Source organism: Acanthisitta chloris, unplaced genomic scaffold (assembly GCF_000695815.1).
Source record: "Acanthisitta chloris isolate BGI_N310 unplaced genomic scaffold, ASM69581v1 scaffold16765, whole genome shotgun sequence".
NCBI lineage: Eukaryota > Metazoa > Chordata > Aves > Passeriformes > Acanthisittidae > Acanthisitta > Acanthisitta chloris.
The window spans coordinates 48,055-65,523 of NW_008672291.1; the positions used below are offsets into that span (position 1 = coordinate 48,055).

At 41.0% G+C, this 17,469-nt stretch overlaps 1 protein-coding gene across 2 annotated transcripts; it reads right to left on the bottom strand.

The window, feature by feature from the left end:
- Positions 1 to 481: 481 nt before the first annotated feature.
- On the bottom strand, positions 482 to 17,436 carry PANK3 (pantothenate kinase 3). Of its 2 annotated transcripts, none has more exons than XM_009074460.1 (7): positions 17,409 to 17,436; positions 8,451 to 8,803; positions 7,422 to 7,675; positions 6,539 to 6,715; positions 4,502 to 4,625; positions 2,070 to 2,195; positions 482 to 756 (listed from the first exon to the last, which is right to left on the bottom strand). In XM_009074460.1, exons 1-7 carry the CDS (start codon positions 17,434 to 17,436, stop codon positions 706 to 708), a joined length of 1,113 nt encoding a protein of 370 aa, XP_009072708.1. In that variant the 3' UTR covers positions 482 to 705. The 2 variants fall into 2 exon arrangements, with proteins under 2 accessions (XP_009072708.1, XP_009072709.1); XM_009074461.1 differs by lacking the exon at positions 17,409 to 17,436 and adding an exon at positions 14,853 to 14,874.
- Positions 17,437 to 17,469: the final 33 nt, after the last annotated feature.

The window sequence follows — 17,469 nt, forward strand, 5'->3', positions numbered from 1 at the left end:
CTACATTCTTTCCCAAATTGAACAATTAAAGACAGAAGGATCTTCCCAAAATAGCAGCTGAACCTTCAAATAAATTGTGAGGAAGTGAATATCTTCACGAAACTTTCAAAACATCAACTGCTTAATCTGCTGCTTTGACTGATTCTTTGTGTTTCTATTCTTCCCACTCAACACTAACACATTACACATAAAAAGCAAATATCTTCTTACTGTGGGAAGAACTGTCTACAGTTTCCTCATCTTGCAGATAGTACCTTGTTGTTTTTAAAGTGTTTTCTCTAAGTACACATGGGAAATTGTGCTCATAACTAATTTTTCATTCATCTATTTTACACAAAACTGATGGGTCTAAAGCCTTGGGAGTAAACCTGCAATGTTTTCATGCTGAGCACTTAATAGTTTGGCATTCCTTTTTCTGGAATTTCTGGAAGGTTGTTTTCAGAGGATGTATTGCATATTAGAAGTTCAATACTGGCTACACACATGTACCAAAGAACATACATGACAGCCACAACAGTTCACTTTCCAATGCCCAACAGAGTGAAGTCCCTTCCTTAGAACAGCAATACTCAGTAGCTAATCACTTCTTACAAACAGTTATGGAAAATCAGTTATTTTCTTCTCCCCTCCCCGGATTTAATTCCCATTGCCATAAACAAGTGTCGTTCAGGTGGAAAATAGTTCAGTGTAGTGACATCTGGTATCTCAACTGAAATTTGGCAGCCCAAGCAGAGCACCAACAGCTCCAAAGTATCCCTGTGAAAAAAAAAAAAAACAAACCAAATTCAGGTTCAAGCAGGATATTAAACTCGGCACTAATCACATTTTAGGGGCAACAATCATCTGATGGATCAATGCTACAGAAAGAACAGCATACACTTGGGACATATTTCATCATTTTTTAAAGCTTTGTGAAACAAAAGGTTTATCTAGCTTAATTTTAGGAGATTTCATGCCAAGCCTCTCCATACACTGTAGGACTTTTAAGACAGGTATCAGTGACTCCTAAAGCATGGAATTCAGGTTTGGTCTCATTTCCCCATAGGAGTTGCATATTTTGGATGCCAAAAGACCTTCACTACCCAAAGCAACATTATTCCCAAAGTACAAGTCAAAAATTTCTTAAACTAACTGCATCTCACATTTCTGGACTGTAACCTTACCTGCATACAAAGAACCACGTTCTTCTGTTGTATTACTTTTCCTCTGTGGAGAGTGAAATGTTCCCTCTCCAGATAACTATGAAATATTGAAGTGTCTGGAATATACACTTGACTAAAATGCAAGAGTTTAAAATTTACCCAAGAAAAATCTAAGAGGGGTAGAACAAGGAACCATTCTGCTATTACAGCACGGACTGTCAGCCTCAGCACAAGCCAGAAAGGAAAAAAAGTTGAGAATCCACTGAAGGGGAACAGATGCAATGCTGTAATATTTGCAGACCAACAAACTGAAAACAAAATTTGCCAACCCACTGACAAGAAGACTCCCAACTGCTGCACCTGTAATTAATACTGGTTGCCTGTATTAACCAAAACAGGTCAAAACTCTCAGCGTTACACACCGATCTAGACGGCAGAAGCTGCCCCAAAGCAGGTTAGTCCCAGAGCACAGAATCACTACAACAGCTCTGAGGGGGCTGCTGGGGTATGAAAGCAAGCCTTGTTAGAGGCAGTCTCCACTTTCAGGATGTTGCTCAAGCTCAGTGGAGAACAATGTAAGTGTTTCAAAGGCCCAGCTTCAGATCTCTGTAGCCTTTTGAAATACAATATTCACTATTGTTTCCACCCAAACCCAAGAAGGTCTGTTGACCCTTGGTGCAGAGCTTAACATTTCCCTGTCCCTCTCCAAAGATCCAAAGTGTGAACTGAGATACCCCAAATTGACTGAAGTACTTCCCTGGCAGAGAGCTGTTCCCAGAGAGCCAACACAGCATGACAAACCTCCTCTCATTTCTAATGTTTACCGAGTACTTGGTACCTCAGGATATCACACATGAGAGCTACTCAACAGAGGCATTTCTGATTTATGGTGAAACAATACATACAGATAAATGAAGCACAGCATACCTCATGTTCCAGGAACAAGGCCTTCAGCTGGCCCTTTGACCAGTAATCCAGTGCATATGCAAGAAGCTTCATGGACAAAGTATTCACACGCAAAAAATTGCCAACAAACACAACTCTGTTTATTTTCTGAAAAAAAGAAAAAAAAAAGAAAACCAGCAAAGGATTAAGTCTTTTCACTGTTTAACACAGCTTTGAAAAATTAAGCCATGAAAGAGCAGACTGTCTCGAGCAAGAAAATAACCCACAAAAAACAAACAACCCACAATTAAAACATGGTTCCAAAATTTAAAACACAGCATTACTTGGGGAAAAGGAAAAACGGTGCAACCCTCCAGAATTAAAGGACTTAATTTACAGACAAGTAGCATTTGTGTTTCAAATTAAGTGAGTGTTTTCAGTAATTAAGCCAAAGAAACAGCCCAGCTAAAAGTGAAATGAAATGAAAGATACTTCTGTTTGGAAGAGCAGACTCAATGCCTTCATAGCCCTGTACAATGCTGCTTGATCCATATGCAACAAGGCAGCACTGTAAAGAAGCCGAAGACAGTAAGACATAGCAGATGTTCCTTTCATCTTCAGACCTCAATACACCTCAGCATAACATTAGACTAAGAGTTAAACACTGGAAGTGAGCTGTGAATTTTAATCAAGTCAAATGTGAAACAGTGAAAATCATTTAATTTTCCCCATTAACTGAAATAAATCCAACATTAAACACTGGTTTAATGATAAGAAAGGAAGAACCAAAGAAAATGTAATTGTGTTAGTCCTTAACATAGTGCTTAAATAAGCACTTAATTACATTCAATGAATAATCATATCCCAGTTGTTACAGGAACCAGCATGACAATTCAACCTGTAGTCAGTGACTAATTTGCAACTCTTTTTCACCACTTTGATTAGTTCCCAGTGAAGACAAAGTAGACACACAGTTAAGGCACAAAAACATAGTTCTGCTCTATTGCAGGAAGCCAAAATTACATCAATACATCTTTATACATCAGTTCAAGATATTTGTTCGTGCATCCCTATCAACTACTTCTTATGATTTGTAGTTCCGTGACATAGTTGGAAATAGACCAAAAAACCTTGGAATAAAGCTAGTTTGTGCAGTTTACAAGTTCTGATTTGCCCTCACCCCCACCCTTAAATATAAATTGCATAATTTGCCTCAGACTTTCAACTTCACCCTCATTTTAACTTGTTATTGAGCTTTGCCATAAAGCAAAAAGCCAAAATTAACTTAACACTCACAAAATTAACCCTCTTCTCCAAGACAGACGTGAGAGAAAGACAGAGAATGAAACTGAGGGAAAAACATGCAATACTAAAACCAGAAAAATGTATTATTCTGGCTCCTATGCAGAAGGAGGGTTACTGCAGCTAACAAGGTTGTTGGTACTTCTGAGACAATCACATCCAGAGATTTTAAGCAGAGCACCTCATACAACTACCTACAGTCTTCTCCAAGAAAGCTGTTACTAGACGTTAGTTTAGCCAAAGTTTGTTGATAAGGAATGAGGAAATCTCTGGTGCTCAGACACTCATATCTTCTATGCCTAAATTCAGTATTCCATAGCTTCTTGACTGCCCATGCTAATACTGAAACCGAACACACGCTGGTTCTCCTTAGCAGAACTTTGAGAAACATACTGCAGGAAACCATCTCTGTATCAAGCAGCAAGATGACAGGGGTCAAAACAGTCTCAACAGTTAGTAAAAACTAAAAAAAAAAAATAAAAATGCTTAACTATAAGCAAAGCTTTCTATGGACTTTAATCAGAGTAGAATTTCAGCTTGAGGAAACTGTGGGAGGGCATCAGGTCCTGTGCACTGCTCAGAGCAGGTCTTTCAGCAACTTAAATGTTGCAGTTGCTCAAGACATGTATTTTGAAACTCTCCAAGGACAGAGAGTCCACAGTTTCTCTCCAAGTCCACGTTTCAGGGCTGAATGCATTCCTGTGTAACCTGACCTAGGTGACCCTGCCTTGGCAGGGGGGTTGGACTAGATGATCTCCAAAGGTCCCTCCCAAGCCTAACTACTCTGTGATTCTGTGACTGAAGTACCAGGAATTGGTTCAGAATATTTTGACTGTCTTTGGAGAAGTGGGACAAGGATATCTTTCCCAATGGAGAGGATAACCTGATGGGGAATGCTTCAAACTAGTTTTGTTAGGGAATGAAGCCCAAAGCCTGCAGATACATGAGGGAGCAGGGGAGCACAACAAACGTATGATGAAGGATCAAAGCACCCTGGCTAAAACAAAATGACTGTGGGCACAACTGAAGGCTACATAATGTCACACAAATTTCCTTGTTTCATTTGAGAATGTACTAAAAGGTTTAAAATTATACATCATTTTAGGAGTCATTTAATCTGAAAACAAATAATAGACCTGCAGACAGATCATTTCCTTGTCAGAAGTTTTTACCTCATTTACTGCACACATCCGGGCAATAGACCCAATGTTATTGGTGATGGTGACCAATATGGCTCTTGCAAGATCTTCTTTACTAACAGACTCTCTCTTCTCTTTGTAGATCATATTTCCAAAACTAGGAACAGGAAAAATTTCCATTGATTACAAAGTGATTCATGTGCATTTCAAGGAATTTCACACTGTGATTTTTATGCTATAACAGAAGTAAAGTCTCATGTTTGCTCTTGAGGAGCTCCCGTTGTCAGTTGGTGTTAAGTATAGCCATTCCACACTACATGTGTATTCATTCCTTCACAGGAAACAGTCAATCTTGTTACAATAATGACCCCAGGCAAAATATTTCCATTCAGATTGCTGATTTCTATGTAGAACCATCTACAGCAAAAAGCAACCTTAGTCTTCAGCAAGACAACTCTGCACATTTAGTCACTGTAAATTAAGTCACTGCCTAAGTCTGAATGGTGAATCCTCCAACTTCTCATGCTTGCTTCCTCACTCAAGTATCTACCCATTCTATTCTCAAAGCAGAAGAAAACCAGAGATGGGCTGAATGGTCTTAGAATGGAACACAACCCTCTGAAACAGAAAATAAACAGCTGACAGAATGCAATTTAGGCTGAATAAATGAAGAGTTCTGGATTAGAAGGGTATTTCCATTACTATGCACAGTACAAAATAAAAACCAAGACAAGAATCCAAAGCTGTGTGTGATGCTTTACCACCAAGGACTCTGTGCCATACCTAAGTCAGTTTGGAGAGCCAGAATCTGGTTGTTCTAAAACTCAAACAGCCATTAAAGCTCTTAAGGGTCTTAAAAAGTACATGAGAACAAAAAGTACTTACACAAAGCTAGTTAAAATGTATTGACTAAGAATGCAGTTTGTACATACTAAAACCTCTCAGCACATGGTCACTCAAGAGGCTTTGGATTCAGGTGGCTGCAGAGTTAGCATGAATCATCATCTCTTACTACTGCCTAACAGCTAAGATTTAATTAACACTCTTATTCCTAGTTTATTTTTCTTGTATTTCTTAAGGGTAGAGAAGCTGCAACATCATCAATACTATCCCTCAATGGAAATAATACTTGCAGCTATGACAAAAATCCTCTGCCACTGACAGTAAAAATTCATTCCCATGGTGCAAACTGTTCAACAGCTTGATGAGAGAGAACCGTAGTCACAACACAATGTCAGGTGTCTGACAGAAGATAGTACTGCAAGAGCAACACAAAAGCCATCTTCCACTCACCTTCCCTCTGGATAATGACCCTACAAACAGTTTCTACAAAGTCAAAAAGAAATGACTTCTTTTTGTTTTTGCTTTTGGTACTGGTTTTGACTGGGATAAAAGTTAATTTTCTTCCTGGTAGCTGTGTGCTGGTTTTGGCTGGGATAGAGTTAATTTTCTTCACCATAGCTAGCATGGGGCTGTTTTGGATTTGTGCTGGAAACTGCTGATAATACAGGGATGTTTTCATTATTGCTGAGCAATGCTTGCACAGAGTCAAGGCCTTTTCTGCTCCTCACTCCACCCCACCAGCAGGCAGAATGGTGGTGCACAAGGACTTGGAAGGGAAAACAGCACCATTCTGTTCTGTTCCATTTCTGTCCTATTAAATGGGCTTTATCTCTACCCAAAAATTTTATCTCCCCTTCCCCCCCCAATTCTCTCCCCCATCTCACTGGGGGCAGTAAGTGACTGTGTGGTGTTTAGCTACCTGCTGGGTTAAACCACAACACCCCTGCACTTCTTGCCACACCTGTGATCACCTCATGTTCTCTGGTGTAAAGCTGTGTATGATACACCACATGAGGTTTCTTCAATATGTAGCTAGCAGGCACCTGCAGTTGCATGTGGCTTTAAATCTTCAGGAAACCTGAAGATACATACTTTTAGAAGAAAAATGTAACTTGACAACAGTAGAAGTTAGCAAAAAAACCAGTTTTCTCTGTATTAATAGTTTAAGTCTTGTTTTTGAAACTCCCCTAAAGCAACAAAAGAAGCAGCAAAGAGACTCTTGCTTACCTGGATGCTACAGCCCATCCTGGCAAGCCAAATCTTTCATAGTCTCCTCCATAAATATCCCGAACCAGCTTGTCAGCATGTGTGCTGTCTCCTTTGGATGCCATTTCCAGAGCCTCTTCAAAGCTTTCACAGCCTGTCAACAAACTGCACAAACCAAGAAAGGTCCCTCCACCTAGACTAAGGACAAAGAAAACTAGTTGCTTTTAAACAGTATTTTCTCACATGAATGATTCTTATGTCTGACTAACAAGCTGAACAGATAAAGTTCTCCTACCTAGCCACCCAGCTGTCTTGCTTTCTGGCTCATAGTTCACATCACTAACAGCTGTCAATCCATTTCACATTATTCTAAGTCACTTGCAAGAAGGTAACCATACAGGGAGAGCTAACAGACAGCTATAAATTCTCAAAATATAAGCTGAACACTTGATCAGGGACACTCTTTAAATACCCACATCCTGCCACTGACTCCGATCCTTGATCATTTACTGTAAAACACGAGAACATAGCTGTTCTTACAGAGCAAGATAAACAGGGGTTCACTGGACACATGAGCAAACCTTAAGACAAAACCTATAAAACTCTCACTATGAAGCAAGATAAACAGGGGTTCACTGGACACATGAGCAAACCTTAAGACAAAACCTATAAAACTCTCACTATGAAGCACTTCTAGCACTCACTGACTAAACCTTCCCAATAACAGAATCACGGGAATGGACTTCAATGAATGCAGCTGTGTGTTACAGACAAAATAAAATACTTCCCCATGCTACAGAGTGAGGAAAAGGATAGGTGGGGGAGTCAGGGAGAGGAACCACTTTGAAAACAGGAGGCTCACTGTCCCATAAAGCAACAACCCCAACTTCGGTTTTTAAGTTACCTCGTTCCAGTTACTCTTTTATAGTTGTCTTTGGAATGGACTGATAAAATACTGACTCCTGAACCAATGTTAACAACCAGCAATGGGTATGGATCATCCAGGTTAAAAGGCATCTTTTGGCATCTCTCTGGATCTGAGGCATTTTCAAAATAATAGCACTCTGCCTGGCCATTGAAGCTGACAGAGTCTATGTACAGTAAGCCTTTGACAAGGCAGTCAAGCTCATCCAGTTTGTGCAGCTGGAGGTTTCCAATCTGTGTTAAGAAAGAAAAAAAGACTGTGTCAACAAGTTCTAACATTGCTCAAACATGCTACAAATTTATGAGTGTGTTTGTACTGCCCAACCTTATGTAGCTATCTCAGGTGATTAAGGAAGTTCAATCCCACTATATAAAGCCAACCAGGAATTCAGAAGTAAGTGCTGACCACAGCAAGTAGCAAATTAATCTGACTATAAACCTAGATCTCAGACCTGAATCAAGAACAGACAGGCAGTATAAATATCTGCTGTGCTAAGTTCAAAGATAACTTTTGAGATGCTTAGATATTAATCCATTAAAAAATTAGCAACATTTTTCATCAATTTAGATCAAAAAAGGTCACCAAATACCCTAGAAGCCCCACTGAGTGTCATCTTGGTGGAACTCACATATCTGCACGTCTTTTCAAGGTTTGTGGATTTCCTCCCCCATCTTACAAGTCAAACAGTAATTTCTAAGATGTCTGCAGACAAAAAAACTCAACAAACTATCCTTGCAACTTCAATTAACACTCCAAGGATCACAAGAAAACCACAGGGCAGAAATTCTGTAGGAATTTAGGCTCACTACAGCTCTTCCTCAGTTTTGCACATGACATTTAAGCTGCTGTGGTTTTCTCACAAAGCAGAACAGGTGCTGTAATTTCACACAACACTTAAGACAATAATATTTGAGCACTCTGCTGTTTTTTAAAATACTGATTATTTTAACACATCATCAGCAATGCCGTTAGCATCAGCTTCAGACCGAGGCACGACAGGCTACCTACTGTGCGAAAGTCTTCTTCGAACTTGTACGCGCCACCACCGGTGGCACAGAGCACCGTGTGTAGTGTGGAGAAGTTTTTATTTCTTCCCATTTGGATAAAAGTAGGCAAATCATGAGTCGGGAATCGAATAAAGTGCAAGTTTCCTCTTCGAGCAAAAATTGTTAAGTCTTTCAGCTCAAGATGGACATCTCGAATGCCAGTGGATCCGTAGGCTACATTGGACGTCAGGTATTTGCGGATGCTCTTCAAGCTTTCAACTTCCTCCTGCTCCTCTTCAGCAGTGATATCAATAGGTTCAAAGTAGGCAAGTTTCACCAACGTTCCCCCAATGTCCATGCCAAACCATGGAAAAGCTGTGAAGATACAGGATTACTGATTAGCTTTGCTAAAGAGCAACTAAATTACTAGCAGTGAACTCAGGTTCCATTTTTCTTTTTTTCCTTTTGCTCCTTGGCTAGGAAGAGGGAATTCCTGTTCTAGAATACAATTGGTTTGCCTCTGTCACTCCCGTGGGATGACATGCAGGACCATGATTTGCATATGCCTGTATCCATAAACCTTCCTAACCACGTGCAGTGAAACACATATTCAGAAACCCTTCAGCAAAGAAAACATGTGCAGTGAAACACATTCAGAAACCCTTCAGCAAAGAAAACATCTTCATCTGAGAGTTTTCCCACTGTCACCTCCCAGAAACAGCACTTTTTTTTTATTATGTTTTTTTTAAGAGCTCAAATTTATTTGTTCAGATGCAACTCATCTTTTACAGAGGCATGAAACTCAGGAGCAAAACCAAAGAGATGTTCATCATGACTAAGATGCAATTACACTGGATTTACATCACCAGTGGGATCTATCCTTGAGAAGAATGACCTACCAAAACATTTTAATGTATTTAGGCAAGGCTGGCTGTGTGTCAGTGCAGGTATGAGTGCTAAAGCTAAAACGAAAAGAAACTTAAAAGTTGCCTCAACTTTCAGGAATAGGTGTCCAGAGAACACTGTCAGATATTACAAAAGAAATTTAGTTGGTAACCTTATTTATCTTGAAAACCTGAATTTAAATACAAGGGTAAATTCTGTGAGCAAAATCTAGTTCCATGTGGAAATAAAGAAGTTCTATAAACCTGGTATCTGTGCTGTAAAGCTGAGGTCTAAGCCTAAGACTAAGCATAAAGCCACACAAGAGTTGACTTTACAACTGCATGTCTGACTGCACTGTGACTCTGGACTTATGAAAATTTGTCATTTTACTGTTTGACCACAATTAGCTGACGATTTAAGTGACCTCACCAAGTTTCAGCCTCTTGCCATAAACGATGTCACAAGACCAAAACTGAAGAAGGGAAGTTGATTCACCCAGCAGACCACAATGTGGTCTGTAGGAGTCAACCCTACCCATTCGGAATTTAACCAGGACACAGCGAGTCTAAAATATCTGGGCTCCTTCCTGCTCAGTGAGCCTACTGAGTAACTAGGATCTAGTCCTCCAAAACAAGAAAGGGGGAAACAGCTGAAAGTTCAGGTGATGTGGTGAAGGAAGATTTGGTGCAAGTCATGCCTGTTTGTCAGAAGATCCTCCACATCCCTTGTTAAATGATCCAAAAGGTTTTCCAAATACAACGTTAGTCACATCTCTATAAATCTTAAGGTTTATGAAACTTGTAAAAAACCAAGAACAGTCGAACTGTAAGTTTATTCCAGAATTAAATGAGGTATTTTATGCTGGAAATGGGATCCTGCTATACAATATTGGTTTTCTAGGTTAACTGAGTGATCTTAACAGCCATTTCAGGATTTTGAAACTGAAGAAATAGGTCAGTTTTCACCTCTGCAACATAACCCAAGATTTTTGTATTGAAAACTTGTCAAGATTTGGCTGGTAAGTACATTGCTCAAGTTTCATTTGCAAGGTGGAGGAGTCTTCTGACAAGCAACTGGGCCCACGTACTGTTAGCTTACTGCTTATACCAGCAACCCAGGAGAAGATATTGCACAAGGATTCTGGTGCATGTAAGCAACTCTTGATTGATTTACATACAGGTGTGGCCAGGAAAATTACAGCTGTTTTGTTTTCCAAACATAGAAGGGCATACACATGTACACGTATGGCACAGGCACAATCAGTTGGGACTGCAGGGATACAAGATTTTTCCATGCTTGAGCTACCTTTAAATATTAGAAAGGTACTGATTCTACAGAATTTGAATTGCATATGGACCCAACATGGAAAAAACATGAAAAGCTTGTGAACTCTCCTCCTATTGCTGCAGCACATCAGTTTGCTTTGGGTGGAGCTTGGCTCAGGACCCATCCTATCTGGATTCAGGGGATTGGAGAAAACAGAAACCCATATGAAAATACAGGTTCCCCTTCCAATTACTGAAAGTGTTCTCATGTGTGGGGTTAAAATAAGGCCACAGAGAGATTCAGGTTGGAGGACTACTCAGAGTACTATGAGAGAGCACTCTCCAGACTGCAGAGGGCAGCCAGGCTAACTGTGCCCATGGCTGAAGAGGACACACACGTTAAGTCCTGCCGTACGTACAAGGAACATGCACATCGCTCTGCACCACATAGACAAGCACTCTGCTCTCTGAGGCATGTCTGAAGCACAAGTGTTTTCACTCTTGCACAGTGTACACAGCATATACACTAGCATCTGTAGCTGGTAGTGCCTCACGAATCCATGAAAGGTTTCTCAGGCAGTCTTGCATTTGACAGCCAGCTTGGAACACAACAGAAACAGCACTGTGTGCACCCTGGGCTGAGAATATATAAATGAATCTATACAAAGCATTTTTGTACTTGTGTCTGTGGGTCATGCTTCTTTAAGTGAGAGATTTAGGAGCAGAATGCCAGCAGCACAATCTTTTGAAAAAAATATCCCCAGACAGCTCGATCCTTACAGCAGTCACAGTTAGAGAAATGTGCCTGGATGAGACCAATGCACATTACACAACCTTTGTTTCAAGCTTACAGGTCTGCAGATATCACATTTCAGGACTTGCACAACTACAACCATCACTTCACAGCTTCAATTCGTAAGGACAGCAGATTCCCCTGCATTAAAACTGGACTTTTTCCACAGCTCTATGGGGATTAGGTAATTAAAAGATTTTTATCAGCTCTTCCTCTTTATAACTGTTCTTATTCCTAGGAATATTCTACAAAAAGTGATGCACAGCTCAGAAGCATTCCTTGCTGAGAATTTAACTGCTATTCACAGAACAAATCCAGGGCCCATCTTCTCAAAGTTCAGGTCCTCTCTGCAGAGGTCAGCAGCAATTTAAAAAAAAGACAAGTAAGAATTTAGCTTTTTATTCAACAAGCCCAACTGCTCTGGATGGACTACATAAAGCTCCTTCAAAAGCATTCTGCTTTAAGGAGGTCAAGCTAGGCACTATTTAAGAATACAGAAAATACAGATTTTTACTATCTGAGAAGAGACATATATGTGAAGCAGAACACTAACTAGGAAATCAAAACCCATAGGGTGTTTAATGTGATACTTCACACCGAATTCAACTGACTTCAACAGGACAGCAAGAGGAGGATCAAAATACACAGCCTCCCTAATTCCAAATCCAGATTTTTTTTTCACTCCCCAGCTCTGCCAGGAGCCACTGGGGGTCCCTACCTAGACACAGCAACCAGGAACCTTTGCTATAAAGCAACAGATTGTTCTGTACATTCCCTGAAGATAGCTTTGAAGGGCAAGCTGCTCAGAATTCAAAAAAATCATGATTAACAGGGTTCCCCAGAACTGCTTCCTGCAATGTAGAAAAGCACCTCCTGCGAGGGAGGAGTGCTGTGGCCATGGAACGATGTAGCAGTTCTGCTGAGTAAGAAAACCAGTGCTGGTGACTACTGGTTGTTTTTTAAACCATAATCATCTTTAGAGAGACACACAGAGGCTTCGTTCTCTTGTGTCTGCACTTTTCAAGTTCTTGGCATACACTATTACTAGCAGCAATCTTAAGGTTACTTATATCTTATCATATAAGGTTTTTATATGCCAAAGGAAATAATTACAGCAAAATCTCTCTCTCATGCCAATATAAGCACAAAGGTTGAAGTGTTTTCCTTCTCTATGGGTTCTGCTTCAGCAGAGCAGTGGACCTGTGAACCTCTTCACCCAGACCACATACTAGTATTCTGATTTTGCCTACCCATTTTGGATCCAAAGCTGCAGGAAGTACATACTCAAATACTTAACTACTCTCCCTTATTCAGTCAACCATAAGGTTCTTCAGTTTAATGCTCTATTTGTATTTAGCTTTTAAAAACTGAGAAACAGATTCCTGTCAACCTCCTTCCTATGAATGTAATGACATTTCAAACACAAACACCTTTAAAATACTTCCTTCTGCAAGATAAAGTAACACTCTGGGTCAATCCTGCATTAAATTAACAAGAACCAGCCTATAAAAAAGAGTGGCTAACTTCTAATTCAAGCTGGTAGCTTTACACCACAGGAAAAAAAATAAATTCAGAGCTGTCAGTGACAGCAGAGAACAGCCAACCACACTGTGTCATCTTGGTACCAAAGGTGATGTACTGTTAACACGCAAGACTGTTGCACTTCAAGTACAAATGTGGCTTGGGACACAACTTTCAAAGTTCATGATTCTATACTCCCTTAAAATACAAGAAAGGAAAATGATTGTGAAATCCATGAAAACTTTAGCTTACTTCTGCCAGCACTGCAACAGTTCTTTATGAAAGTATGCAGTGTTATCAGTTCTGATGCCAAAGCATATCTTCTAATTCAGATCAGTATGCAGCCTTTGATAACAAAGCTAACCTTGATCCCATGCTTACCCAAATACTGACGCAGCTACATAAAAGCTATACTGAACTATTACACAGTTATTGTTTATAAACACATTAACTGAATGTATCTTGCAGTTTCTCCAAATGCATTTCCCTCTGTGTATGTGCATTCATATGCTTCCAGTGCTTCCCTAAAACATCTGCATGGAGCAGAGTAACACTTACTGGTAAGCTCTAACAGCTAAATCAGCCGGCAGGCTAAGGCAGCTAACATGTTCAATGGGACAAGCTAAGAGAAAACACATCAAAGGCTGTTGAATCAAGTGGGATTAACCTGATGGTTAGGCAGCAAAGTGCCTTGGCTGTACCCATGTACACGAGTGTACACTGCCTATGAGCTGCTACAGAGTAAAACTGCACCTCACATGCCCTTAGCCCTCGAGACACCGGAGAATTTCTCTCCTTAACTAGTTTTGTAACAGGTTTTTGGTTCAACTACCCCAAGTCCAGCTGAAAATACATTTGGGCTGCACAGAATTAACACACGAATTAAATGTATCTGACATGCCCTGGCACATCCTTCCATTTCCCTCGTTGGCAAAGTTCTCCATCACACTCTGCAGACTCACTGCACTTCCCCACTGAGCCACCTCTCCTCTCACTACAGAACAGCCACGCTCACCAGTGGGAGGACAGGTGGTAATCGGCAATTACCATAACTGCTCTGCCTTGGATTTATCACATCTGCAAGTGGATACCATGTACAGCTAATACATGACAAAATATCACTGCTTTCATCTTCTCCCTCCTTGCTCATTCTGTTAATTTTGTTGACATTTCAGCAGCAATCTCTTTGGGGATAGGTGTTATTATAGTGAGATACAGCAAGCAGAGGCATAAGTTAACACTTAGAGATGCACTGTGCATAGCACTGACAGCATAAACTGTGCCTGGCAGTATCAATCCATTATTAGAAATGCTTTTTTGAACTACAGTCAAATGAGAGCCTCTAACATCTGCTCTGGGCTAATAATCAGCTTTCAAGGACTATTAAGGAAGTGCTAGGATACCCAAAGGCAAGTTCTATGAACAAAAAAAACCCCTCCAAACAATTTCAAAGAGATTCTCCATCAATCTAAGTGGATTTTTCATCAATTTTACTACACTAATCCTGCACGGGATCACTGTGTCCACAGTGATTACGTGTGTCTGTAGAACCACGCTAGAGAAAATCAACTTCAGATTTTCATATATTCTTTATACTGATCCAGCATTATGCAAATCCCTGCTACATACTTTCATACATTAATGTGCCTCAATTCACCTCAAGGGAAATGCAGGCACTTGTTCTCAAACTATTTTCAATAAGGAAATATATTTCAACAAGCAAAAGGAACAAACTGTATAAAGTAACATAACACAGTGTACTAAATATGAGAAGTCTCTGCCTTCTCTTCAGCAGCCCATTACACCCCAGACCCATGAGGAAGGGCTCCAGCCCCCCCGAAGAGTACGGCGTGCTGGCACTGTCCTCTCACCTTCCCCCCCACACGCAGAGCTCTCTCTGAATATGTGGCTGCTCCCCTTCCCTGTAGGCAGATCCCACACAACAGCAGCTCTCCAAGACTCTCTCCTTTCACATTTATCACCTCAACCCACAAATAACCTTTGGAAGTTTCCTTGAAAATAGCCAACCATTCTTCCCCATAGGCATTTCCTCAGAAGAGCTATCTTGCAACCGCTGGCTGGAAGATTCCTCTGGAGGTCATCTAGTCCAACCTCTCAGCCACACCAGCAGGAAAACTGCTGATGAGGTCAACCATGGCTTTGTCCAACCGAGGCTTTAAGACCTCTGAAGCTTTTCAGGAAATCCCAAAATGGAGACTCCACCACCTCTCCAGCTTCCACTGCCGCACTAACTTAGCACAAGGCTTTCCTAATTTGAATTTCTGTTATCCTCTTTAAAATGTCTAACACCTCCCATCACAGTGACTGAAAATTCAATGGCCCTTTACTGGCCTGTTTTAAGACAGCCAATCTCAGAAGAAGCCACGTTCCATACACTCAGCTGCATCTCCCACAGCTTTTACTACATCAAATTACTGGCAGCACTAGCCAGGGGAAGATCTGAAAGGGAGGACCACACAAGCATGTCTAGTCAGTGTATTCACATCAGAAACTGAACTGCTTAGGTGTCTCCATTCCGCCCTCACCTCCCTTGACTGACATGACAGTGCTTTCCTTCACCATGCTAAACATCACAGGCAAAACTACAGGTAGGCTAAATCAATCTTCTTAATTACACTTTACAGGTTCCTAAGTTAAATAATAACTAACCATTTTCCCCCTGCATTAAATCTGGCTCCAGCACATGATTAGATATACACTTGGTCTAAAAAACATGCACCCACTCAGCAATAGTGCTGAAGTGTCTACAACTGTTTTAGCCAAATAATTTTAAAACAGACTAAAAGTGGCAATGTGAGCCCAACTCAGTTCTCATATCAATGTAAGCCAAACTGACAGCAGTATTTGGGCATCACAGCCCCTGAACATCAATGGACCTTTCCATCTGCAGTGCTTTTGTGGATCTGCTCCTCTTCAAACATTCAGCTGCTCTCCGATTTCAGTCAGTGTGACTAACCAGAGGCAGAGATCTGCAGAATGAGTCTAAAGTTCATTGCCTAAGAAACTAAGGGCTATTATCTTAAAAAAACCACCAGCCTCAAAGTATGTTCAAGAGTCAAGAAGAAATAAACAAGGGAGTCTGATACGGTAGTCTTCCCCTCTTCCTCATGGATTCTCATCAGGAACCAACATCACAGTTCAGTTTCAAGCACTGGAAGAGTGCAACTAAAAGTGAAATGTATTTGAGCAGGTAAAACTTCTTGATAGCATTTGCACTGTTATTTAAACATGAGGATTAAATCCATCACTACAGAAATGCAGTCTGTGAGGCCCAGCAGAGACACTCCTGAAATTAGCAGGTTTCTGCAGCAGGAGTAGCCATACTCTCACCGTTTTAATTACCAAAACACTGTAACATTTTACAGCCAGTTACTGCTCCAAAGTCTTGATAACATTGCTTAATATTATACCAGGGGAAAAAAAAAAAGTCAGAACTGCATTCTTCATAAACATCATTACAGTCAATCCAGGATTTTCCACACACTGACACTAACAAGAGATGATGGCTAATCGTACACTACAAGATGCGTATTTAGGGTTTCCCTAACAGACCACAAGAAACAAAGTATGTTCACAGCCTTTACAGCTATTTCTAGAGCTATGCTAACACTTCCTGTGTTAAATAACGTTTGATGATTTTCTTCTTGTGGGGGTGGTCAAAAAACACATTCAAAATGTCCACTTTCAACATCCTCTTACATGTGTGCTGCTCTTTAGGTAGGCAGGTCATATGACTAACAGTAGGCCTAGAAACTGGGGACTAGCCATCTTTTCTATACAGTAACTCACCCGAAAAGAAAGTCTTTAAGTATGATGACAAAGAAGATGCTTAACTCGGTGGAGCAATACCTGCATCCCTCTTAGCTAAGGCACACCTGCCTAAGCTTGACAGGTGTGTTGACTTGCACAGCTGTAGAGAGCACACCATCTGCAAGCAGATGGACTATACTCAACGCAAACCTCTCTTCCCACAAAGACCTACCCGTAGTCTTAACACATTTTGTTTACATTCACCTGAGCGCGAATCAATTTGTGCTCTCCAAAACCAAACATGGTACTCCGAAATAATAAATTGTAAGAAATACTATTACCGCTGTGCTCATTGAGTGGGAGCACCCAGAGTACTGTAATGAAAGACTTGTATCCGAATAGTAACAAATATCAGAATCACAGAATCATCACGGCTGGAGACCTCTGAGACCATCGAGTCCAACCATTACCCATCCTCTCTAAAAGGGACGAGAAATCGATTAACCCTTAAAACCCAAAACTGCAGCAACCACAACCACCTGCGCAGGTGTTCAGGGCAGTGATTATGTGCCACCTTCATCAAGTACCGCACCCATCCCCAAAACACGTCCTGTTGGAACGCCAGAACGGGAGACAACCGATCCCTGAGATCTCGCTAAGAGGGACGCACAGGAGCGAGCAGCAGCTGGGCAGGAATCTCCCGAGCCTCCCCCGGCCCCGCTCCCGGCCCGGCCCGCGGCCTTACACGGCTTCTTGGCATCCTTGATCTTCATGGCGGCGGCGGCGGCGCTGCTGCCGGCTGTGGC

Excerpts from the sequence above, each read along its gene's own strand:
- PANK3 (XM_009074460.1), bottom strand. The coding sequence starts at position 17,436 with ATGAAGATCAAGGATGCCAAGAAGCCGT. Across the intron at positions 7,676-8,450 it reads TCGAAGAAGACTTTCGCACA|ATTGGAAACCTCCAGCTGCA; the intron begins GTAGGTAGCCTG and ends TTCTTAACACAG. Across the intron at positions 6,716-7,421 it reads AAAAGAGTAACTGGAACGAG|TCTAGGTGGAGGGACCTTTC; the intron begins GTAACTTAAAAA and ends CTTTGTCCTTAG.